Source organism: Acyrthosiphon pisum, chromosome A2, assembly GCF_005508785.2.
Source record: "Acyrthosiphon pisum isolate AL4f chromosome A2, pea_aphid_22Mar2018_4r6ur, whole genome shotgun sequence".
In the NCBI taxonomy this organism is placed as follows: domain Eukaryota; kingdom Metazoa; phylum Arthropoda; class Insecta; order Hemiptera; family Aphididae; genus Acyrthosiphon; species Acyrthosiphon pisum.
Window position 1 is genome coordinate 23,610,622 of NC_042495.1, and position 11,784 is coordinate 23,622,405.

Below are 11,784 nucleotides of genomic sequence, written 5' to 3' on the forward strand. Positions count from 1 at the left end.
TGACCATGGGAGATCTGACCAAAGGTTTTATTTATACAGGTACTGTAATATTACGCGCCCTATAACAAGGTTAGGTTTTTTTTCTATACAATATAATTAGGTGTACACTGATATCAGTTTGTTTTAAAATCATGATTAGTTTTTCCTTTGTTTTTCAAGTAACAATAAAATGTTTAAATTTTAATAATATGTTTTACATTTTACCTAATATTTTCAATCACGGCGCGGCGATGCAAAAACATAACAGTGGTGACGAGGAAGGGATTCGAACGATGTTAGATAAGCGGTGGAACACGCCTGCGGGTAAGGGGCAAAAACCTATGCCCAGAAAAAACGCGGTGGAAAGTGATGTGGCGCACAAAACGATACTGTAAACGCTGTGCAGCATATCATAGCCATCCATCTTTAGGACGATAAATGTGACCTGGCCACATAAAATGTTCTTATACCCGTTGCTAGGGTTTTAAAATTTCATGAAATTTATTTCCTTGAAGTATTTCATGAATTTTTCATAAAATATTTCATTTTGATGAAAAATAAAAATAAAATATTTATTATATCTAAAAGTTTAGAGTCGTCAACTTCTAAGAGAACATTTTTAAAAGTTGGTTTATTGTATGAAACAAAGAAAATATATAACATATTTACATATTATAATTTATAAGTTATTTAACAAATGTATACTACTTATAACAAATTATATGAGCTAAGTATTAAATAATCAGCCCAGAGCCCCTTCGCATCACTCAGCCACATACACACACACATTATACGACTTTTGTACACTTTATAATTACTGAAAAATGAAAATACACTATTATTACATTCATTGTTGGAATTGACCTCAAGTTTATTTCAAACCATTATCTTTTGGATCGCTGATGGTTCACATACAACAATATTTGAAAACTCATGTAAAAAAAAATGTTTTTATTCTCAAAATAATGCCAGGAATATTTTTCAGCACTACATAGTATATAATATATACAAATATCGAATAATAAATCAACAAAAATAATATGTTTTCCTTTAATTCCAAGTGTGTAATCAATTTATTGTTTCTAATCATCTACCTATAACGGAAAATGTATAAAAAAAGAAAAATATTTTTCATAATTTCATTGAAATATTTCAAGAACAGTGAAATTTTCAATTGAAAAATTTCAAGTGAAATATTTCAAATTTAGAACCCTACCCGTCGCTGTAACCATTGTATATACAATATAGTATATAATATACTCGGTGTTGTACTGTCGCACTGCTGCAGTTACGTGTCGTATTCACTGAGCTCCATATACTCATGAAACGAGTTCTGACCGGTGTTCGATATATAACTTCAACGACAGTCCTTCGTGATCATTAAATTCCTTAAGCTATTAGATGCGTCCATCGTTTTATGATTGGAATTCCATTAGTTACTGCCACTTAGCGCCATAACTGACGGCCGGCCGAGCTCGTTTTACGTGTCCACAAATCGTGACAACAGCTTAAAAAAAAACTACATAATGTTTGACTAAAATTTCCGTGTATAGTTAATATTCTTTGAAAAAAGGTAATGAGTATTACGAGTTCTGTGTACTAGCTGACTGACATAATATTGAACAACGCATATCGCGTTACCCGCGCGGTTTTCTCGGAGCTATTTGAATAAATATTATAACGGACACCGACGACTTATATCCAGTGTTTGGCAAGTTCCTTATAAAAAGGAATTCGTTCCGTTTCTTGTTCCTTAAAAAAAAAGAGTTCTTTCCTTTGTCGTTCCTTTGGAAAATTAACGATGAGATCCTTTTTTAGTTCCAAATAAAATAAAAATTCTTATTTAATCATTAATGTTTTTTTTTCGATATTATGCATACTTCTTTAATTTTTTATTATAATACTAGCTGATCCCGTGCACTCCGTTGCGCGTAAAAAAATATAACTCTTAAAATATTGTGATTACTCAACTCCTTTTAAGTGTAACTCGCTGCAGTAAGTGCAACTCAGCCACCTTGGTAGGCAATGTGCGAACATTCGATTTGACGCATGCTTGTCCCTGGTGTGCCCAAATGGGGACTAATAACAAATAAATACTAATTTCTACTAAATATTTCTCCTGTAACCAATAGCAACCATTAATAAACGAAAATTTCAATCGTAAATCTCATAATCCCCGTTTGAGCCCTTACCGGTGGCGTCCTGACACGAATATAATTGGCGATACGTTCTTCTTCTCGACGAAAAGAATGTATTGAAAAAAAAATAAATTGAATCGGTCTAATATCTCTTGAGAAAAATGGTCACGATTATCCCGCCACTTAATTTTATTATATAGATATAACTACAAGGAGGAACATTTTTTATATGTTTATGTAATATATTATTATATATTTTGAGATTTTCTTCAAAATTAAATTTTTGGCCAACGTATAATTTCGATTGTCGATACTCGATAACGATCACTATTATTAGCAATATACATTATAGGTACAGTGTACACATTAAAAAAATATAATATCTTAATTTCAATTTTTACATACTTATTATCTGCGTAAATTATTGTAACTAGAAAGGAACGAACAATTTTGTTATTTTTCCTTAAAAAAAAGAACTAGTTCATTTTCTCGTTCTTTTTTATGAAATGGATATAAATCAATTGATACCGTATGCAATCCCGAAGATTCAATACACTATCCAATGGAGTTTTTAAATTCTTTGACAATACCAGGTTTACCTCCTCATATATTAACTTTAAAAATTGGAGCACCTATCATGATTTTAAGAAATATTAATCCACCTAAATTATGCAATGGAACCCGTTTAAGTGTAAAATCTTTGAAAAATAATGTAATAGAAGCTACAATATTAACCGGATGTGGAAAAGGTGAAGTCGTATATATACCAAGAATACCTATTAAACCCAGTGATGTGCCGTTTGGATTTGAGCGATTACAGTTCCCGGTAAAACTTGCATTCACCTTCACCATAAATAAATCTCAAGGTCAATCATTGAAATGTACGGGACTTCTACTTGATCCTATGTGCTTCTCTCATGGACAATTATATGTGGCATGTTCAAGAGGCGGTGACCCGAAAAATCTCTACATTTATTGTCCGAATGGAAAAAACAAAGAACATCGTATATCCTCAAGCATTAAAATGATACAGATTATTATATAATTTTTACAAATAAAAAAAAAAAGATATCGTTCTTATCGATCATGCCATCTTTTCATTTTTGTATTTTGTATTTTGCTCGTATGGCTTATAAACAGACAGGTTTCCATAGAAACATAATAAGTATAAAATATACATTAAAATATTTACATGCAGTCGTCTCGACCTGGTGACCGAGAAAGACATCGAGTGGGTTTTTCATGTCGGTTCTGACTTCCTCAGATGTAGCTGAATATCTATGTTGAATTTCAAGTCAATCGGTCGGGTAGTTTTCGAGATCATAAGGATAATAGAACTACAAGGAGGAACATTTTTTATATGTTTATGTAATATATTATTATATATTTTGAGATTTTCTTCAAAATTAAATTTTTGGCCAACGTATAATTTCGATTGTCGATACTCGATAACGATCACTAATATTAGCAATATACATTATAGGTACAGTGTACACATTAAAAAAATATAATATCTTAATTTCAATTTTTACATACTTATTATCTGCGTAAATTATTGTAACTAGAAAGGAACGAACAATTTTGTTATTTTTCCTTAAAAAAAAGAACTAGTTCATTTTCTCGTTCTTTTTTATGAAACGGAATTCGTTCATCGTGTCGTTTTTTTTAAAAGTAATTCGTTCCAGGAATCCGTTCTTTTTGGAATTCGTTCCTTCCAAACACTGCTTATATCATATTATATTCTATAGTGTTTATAACTGACTACCGTCGTCAAGAAGAGTATTAGGCCTCTGTAACCTATTAGTCCCAGGTTTTTCGAGGAGTTGAGTGAAAACTGTAAGTAGTCAAAAAAAAAAAAAGTTTTTCGTCAGCTAAATACTCACAGAATACCTATTATATTTGCATAAAAATTGCGTTATGCCGGAATGAAGCATAAGTATTTTACAGGGGCGGACTGTCCGAATATCCCGATGGGCTGGTCGAATAATAAAATTATGGGGCCGGACAATCTGGTTGTACAAGTAACTTATTACGATTTTTAGATTTTATTAATAGTTTTTGGTCTATTTAAAGTTTATAGAATATAACATAAATAATACGTCAATACGAAAATAATCGTACCTAAAATTATATTTTGCTGTTCTAAAGCCGCGGTCACACGATGATAGTAAAACGCGATAGTTGCTATTGATAGTTGCTTTCGCGATAGCGTACTGTCACCGTATGAACTCCGCGATAGTTACTATCACCCTATCTACTATTAATAACTATCATATTAACTATCATGCATGATTGTTAGTTCTATCACGATAGCAACTATCGAGTTTTTCTATAATTTCGCTGCCGCCTGCAGGCCGCGGCCGCCGTTCTGTATATAATATACGATATAATTCGATGTATTATTATTGTTATATTATTTAAAAATATACTGTTTTCGTCGGCGACTAACAAGACAGTCGTCTGTGATGTTACTGATATTATATAAAATATAAATATTTTTTCATTTGTATTTTGTATTGTCAAGTGGAAAGATGACTTTCCAAGCAATTTAAAAATGATAACCTCAGCTTTTTAAAGGTAGGTCAAATCAATTTTTAAATAATATTATATTATAATTTATAGTAAAGTTATTGTAAAAAGTGATCAACTCTTACACTTTTACACATTAAATACGTACTAGCACAAATATATAGCTGATAAGTGTTAATACTTATAGTCAGGGATCGAAACCAGTTTAACCGGTTTTCTAAAAAACGGTTAAAACCGCGGTTTTCTCATTTCTGAACACCAGAACTGGAACCGGAACCAAAAGCTTTGAAACACCGGTTAAAAAACCGTAACCGAAACCTAAGACCTTAAAAAACCGTTTTCAAAACCCAAACCGAAACCATAGAATTGAAAAACCGCTCTTGTACTGTTCTTGAAAAACGGATTAAAATTTAAAACTAATGTAGGTTTCTTTGAATTCCATAAAGTTAATTATATTATTTGTAATTCTACTATTTTTATACGAAGAAATTATTATGTTTGGATTTATTGATAAAAATCTCGATGCAGTTACTGAGTATTACGAAATATTAATATAATATATATTATTACTAAACTTATGATTGAAAATTGAAAATACAAATAATATAGTGTGATGTTATTGTAATATACAATTAAATATTAATGTAATCGAATAATGATCTCAACACATAAAATGGCAACATAATATTATGTCGAATGCAAAAGTAGGCATGAGGCACCTAAATTAGGTACAAAATATTCAAGTTAATAACACGAAATTAGTTCTGCTGAACGTTTATTTGTTATATCGTATATTGTACACTAATTATACAAAGTAGCCATATTTCAGGGCTTTAGACTCGGCCCTTATAATAGTTAATAGATAATAAAAATTGAATCTACAGTAATTAGACAGGAAAATAAAATGGAAATTTTTAAAAACCGTTCCAAAAACCAAAACCGAAAATTTTCTAAAACCGTTCTTTAAACCGATAAAATATTTGAAAAACCTTTTTTAAAACCGAAACCAAAACCAAAAAATTTAAAAAACCGGTCTTAAAACCTAAACCAAAACCAGAAAATTTAGAAAACCGTTCCCAAGAACTAAAAACGTAACCGTTAAAATTTGAAACGGTTTCGATCCCTGCTTATAGTTCATTTTCAAATATTTTAAGTACAATTTAAGACTTTGTTGCTATACTATTGAAATTATGTTTTGGTAATAAAAGTAATAATTATTAATACTTAACGTTCATATACTTATTGATTTTCTTTTAATTTAATCATATTATGACCTATACTCGAATCTCTGGTTACATTTGTATTACAAGTCAATAAACATGTTATGTGTAGAAAATACTTTTTCGTAATATAAGGGTTTTGACCACCTATATAATAATTAGATATTATATATTAATATCTTTATACATATAATTCTACTGTACGTGTGTTTGTATTTTATAAGCGAATTCCTCCTAAATGGCTGGACCGACAGAATAATAAATTTAGATCGGTACGACGACATGGTGCATATTTTTACTTTGTTATTCTGTTGCAAGTTGACCTCATTAATTCAAAATTTGAATAATATAATATACATAATTATAATTTGAATGTAACTAATTTATACATGAAATCTTAACAATTATTGTATTGAAATATGAAATCGTATCGTGGGTATGATAATATTACGATTTAATTAATTGTGTCTAACACTAACGGATTCGTTGACCTTAAACTGAGTATTGTTACTTGTAACTTATGAGTATTAAAAGAATATTTTGTGAGTTATATACTGATTAGATATTAGTATATTAGTATGTATTATAAATATATCACCATTGGTAAATAGTAAATAGCAGTGCCGCTAGGGGGTGGGCACTGGGGGCACGTGCCTCCCCCGACATTTTTTTTTAGGGGTCGGATTTAGGAAATATTGTACATCCATCGTTAGTACTATATCTATGTGTGTAGTGACTGATCATTAGTGTGTGCGAGTTCCCCGAACGTTTTATGTAAATTTAAGATAAACGACGGCTATGATTCTTGAACGCCAGTAAAGTACATACGCGCAGTTATGTCACTATGTTTTGTGATAAAAAAATGTAAAACTTGTGTGCCACAAACTCCCAAAAAATGGAAGACAAATTCACCCAGTACCAAAAGCCTTTTTTGGCTATTTTAATTTTGAAAACATAAATTAGATTATGTAGGAAATGGATTTATGATCTGTAGTATTGTTTAATTAGTATTATAGTACCAGAGTAATTTTCTTTTCTTTTTTTCAAAATTCACTTTTACTTTTGAATTACTAAAAAAAAAAATCGCTTCCAACAAAACGCATAAAAAGCGGAGAAATTGTTTTGTTTTTTTCGAAATTAAAACTGGAAAAGTATATTTTTTTTTGCTTATTGATCTAATTGCACGAAAAAACTACCAGCTTTCAACAGTCCTAATATAGTCTTGTATTTTTGTTAGTAAATTTTAATAACATTCGAACCAAAAATGGAATGTTTTCTTTACAACACATTTTGATATAATGATAATAATATTGATGAATACATTAACCTATAGTTTACAATAATATTAATACATTGTTATATTAAAATGCAGTCAATGTAGGTACCATACTAATTGTTAACATAAATATAATATGGTCATAAAACGAGTAGTAGATACACTTTATGAACAAAGGGGTCATAATTAGATATTCTAGCATTTCAAAGGCTAGAGAAAAAAATTAAGTGCCCCCCCCAACATTTTTTTTCTGGCTACGGCACTGGGAAATAGTGAGTACCATAAATCGTATGTCACAACAAACGTTTCAAACAGAATTGACGAGATAACTCTGATATTATTGTGCTTGTCTTAAACTTTGGTATGTATAACCGATCTACCATGTATAAATGGTAAAAAAATTTTGTCGATACATTACAATTTAAATTAACTCTATATTATGTTTAAATTTGTATATAATTGCTGATTACCATTTATTGAATCTACATCATAAAAATGTAATATTTTAAGTATAGAAACATAATATGGTTTTTTATATAAAGCTCACACTTTACAATTTGTGTATTGGCGAGTTGATAATATAATCAAAAATAAGGCTTTTTAGGTACTGTTTATAGTTCTAAATACTGGTGATTCAATTAATATAAATTATATATTATGCACCATTCTATAAATTGTTTTATAAATGTTCTCTAGTCTTAACTGGAACGATGTCGGTAGTCAAAAAGTTACATTTTTAGAGTAAGTGAAAAACAAAGAAATCGAGCTACAGAAAAGTAGATTTATTTTGCGATGTCAGCACACAATGAATAATATCATATTATCATTATACGACGTGATGATTGGAGTTTTGGACTGTGACATTTTTGAATTTGAGATTTATGGAGACTTGATGAATTATTAACAGTTCTGAAACAATACAAAACATAATAAATTAATACAATAGTATAATATTATGATATATAAAATTGTGAGCATGACAATAACGTGTGCAGATAAACGGTCAATTCAATAATTATTACATAAAAACTAAATTATATTTAATTATTAAAAATTAATTTTTATTATACGAACAAAAACATTATTTATCGCATCGTGACCGCCTACATCCAATGTATGTGGCTTATAAAAATATTTTAGGTACCTACAATATTATATTTACGCAGGAACGGCACTAGAATTTTTTCCAGGGGGGGCATGGTGGGGCAAATATTTTTTTTACATGGGCTAAGGTTTTTTCAATAAATTAAATATAAATATTTTCTTATCATATAACATAGTATAGCTATGAGCTTATATATAGTACATATATAGTACACACATTTTTATATTGTATGCTCTAAAAGTCTAAACGGATAATATGTACAAACTTTTGAATAGTTAAAAATGTCAAATATTTTTTATGTATCTTATGTACGAAAATGTTTAATCACATACCTTCAACAATTATATTCAAAATGAATAATGATGTACAAAAATGATAATTTTTTTATGACTTTAATATTACATAGGGTACCTTTGTGAATGAATAATTATGTTTCTTTTACTTACCTACATTTCATAAAAATTGTATATAAACTAAAGTAGGTAATTGTGTTTAGTAATGAACAGATGAATTTGTTTGAATCAACTTTGATGCAATGATTTGGGATACCTTTGTTTATTTATTTCCATCCGGTAATTAATACTCAATAAAGGTAATAATAAATAAATAAAAAATTTTTCTTATTTTACATATTTCAAAACATATTTCATTGAAATTGTAGTAAATTTTTTCCTTATTGACACAAATAATAAATTTAATTTATTCTTCAATGTTTTTAGTAGTGATTAATATATTAAATAAGCTAAATATTGATATTTTACACAATATTTGTTTATGCATCATACATTAAATGATTTTTAAAAAGTATATTTCATAAATTATTTTATGTAACACATTTAAAAATAACGTTTTATGACTTTATTATTTCGTGCATATTTTTCAGTGAAGGGGGTCTGGCTTGAGGGCTGAACTGTTTTCTGGGGGGGGGGGGGTCTCACGCTTAGATATAATAGCTACGTTTTCGTCATTAACGTCATTTCTATTTTTATATTTAATTTGGTTTTGTTAAACACATATGAAATAGTAACTGCATGGCTAATGTTCATAAAAAATTTAAATGAAGAATAGTATTTATGAATATAATTAGATTAATACATTTCTGAATTTATTGAAATATCTAAAAATTATAAACTTACGCAGTCATGAAACAATCAATCAAACACGTTATACCATTGATTATGAATACTAATAGTATTATATAGTATGCATAATAAATTGTTATATGTACATATTACATATAATATATAAACCAACGGTATAAAAAAAATATATTTATCGAAATGGTAAATACAATATGAACTTATATAATATTAGTTTAAATAAATATTAAGAAATATTATCATGACAATAATTATTAGAAAAGCTATAAAATTATCTAACTATATTAGAAAACCAATGCGGATTTAGCTTATGTAATTACTATAAATTGGCTTTGGTGACTGGTTTATATTATTAATATATTATAAGTATTAAGTTATAATGTACATTCATAAATATTAAGATAATGCAGGCTAAGAACCTATGTTGTAGAAGCCTCTACCAATTAAAAATAAATATTATATAATATTACTTGGGACTTCTGACAAAATTACAATACTTAAAAACTAAATTTATATCTGAGTGCCGCAGGGCCATATTTACCATAAGGCAGGATAGGCAATTTCCTATGGCCTTCGTTATTAGAGGGCCTTGAATTTTTATAAACATTATTTATTTTTTTTTAGAGTACTACAACTTTCATCATATAAAATAAATATAAGAAACATATAATATTTATTTTCAAAAAAAATAAAGTGATTAATCCATAGCAGCGTAAAATGTAAATGAAAACAAATAAAAGTCTATTTTTAACAAGAAAGAATTGATAACTTAGGTTTACTATCAATAGAAAGCGATCTCACATTTTCTTTAAACTTTGATGACATAATAAATGAATTTGCTTTAAAGAAAGCTAGAAAAGTTATATTATAAAATAGCTTATTAATTATTTCTATTATAAATATAAAAATGTATTGCATATTACAGTTAATAAATAATAATAATATATATAAGAATCTAACTTGATTTTGGAGACGAAGAAAACCGGCTTGTTTGTTTATTTATTATTATTATTAATTATTTATTTATTTGTTTGCATTTGCATTTTTCCATTTAAAATATATATTATTCATTGAACAAATAATTTATTGTTTCATTTTTTTCTACCTAATATCTATTCTATAATAAAAAGATCAAAATTTACCACTCCAGTGGTTGAATTCAAAATGTAAGATATATAATTTTCAGAAATTAGCAATAACAATAACTACAATATGTAATTATATTATATTTATTTGTATAGCCAAAAAATATTCATGTTTTTAAATTAAATTATAAAAAAATAATTTCTTCCGGAGGAAGGCCGGGCAGCTATTAAATAATATAAATGAAAGAAATGTTTAATTTTGTTTTCAAAATGAATAGTAAATATATATATATTAATTAATAAATAATAGGTACAAGAAATCGTAGCCTGTAGACATAAAAAATGTATAACATAATAATTATGATATAAATTGATATAAATTATTATTTTGTTTTATACAGCTCGTTTGTATGTGGATGGGGGGGGGGGGGGGCTACAAACGCTACTGTTGATAAGGGGCCACGTTTTTTATTTTGTCTAAGACCACATAATGCTCAAATCAGGCCCCTGCTAAGTGGTATAAAAACTGACGACAGCGGCAACACTGGACAGCGGCGCATGTACGACGCACGCACCGGAAGTTACGAGCGATACATCAGCGGATATCAGCTATACACACGCCTATACCTGATATAATTGTTACGTCAAACAAACAAACGATGCCGCGGCATGCCGGACCGGAATACACACGCCGAATTAGTAAGGAACGTCTAATATAGGACAACACTATCATAAGCGTGTCGATGGTGGGTGCCTAGGGTGCTTGAGCTGCCCCTGCAATTTTCGAAAGGCGCCGGTCAACCAAGTTTTAAATCTAGTGGCTTACAACTTTAATTCAGAAAAAAAAAAATGTCATGCATTGTTTATTTAGTTCTAATAATATTATGTTGCATTGTCGAATTGATTTATGATTCTATCACAAATCCCGATAATAATATTATGCGGGTAACTGCCAAACTGGTACAATTTTTGAGAAATATGAATTATTTTTATAACTATTGAAAACAAATAATTATTACAGTTGTAGTCGAGCACGGAGTGGTGGTGACGACGCCGCCAGTTTTCGGAATACCCTAGTCTATAAAGACAGACGACGGTACGGTTCGCATAATTGCATCTATTATTGGATATTGACATATTATTATTGTTAACTGTTGTATTATTTTGCATCAACTCCAGATTTATATAGGCGTCCCATAACACACATACATCAAAGAACGAGTCTTCTTTTTGTAGGAACATTTTTGTACATTCCATGTTTGTACATTCCAAGGATTTAAATTCCAGATTTATATAAGCGTCCAAGGACAAATCAATGATATACTGTATATATATTGTATTATTATATATTA

The 11,784-nt window shown here is 28.9% G+C and overlaps 1 protein-coding gene across 1 annotated transcript; it reads left to right on the forward strand.

Moving 5' to 3' along the window:
- Positions 1 to 2,634: 2,634 nt before the first annotated feature.
- LOC103309512 (ATP-dependent DNA helicase PIF1-like) lies at positions 2,635 to 3,162 on the forward strand. The gene has a single exon (XM_008185097.2). It carries the CDS (start codon positions 2,680 to 2,682, stop codon positions 3,160 to 3,162), a length of 483 nt encoding a protein of 160 aa, XP_008183319.1. The 5' UTR covers positions 2,635 to 2,679.
- The last annotated feature ends 8,622 nt before the right edge of the window (positions 3,163 to 11,784 follow it).

Coding starts and splice junctions, on each gene's coding strand:
- LOC103309512 (XM_008185097.2), top strand. CDS start 2,680: ATGGAGTTTTTAAATTCTTTGACAATACCAGGTTTACCTCCTCATATA.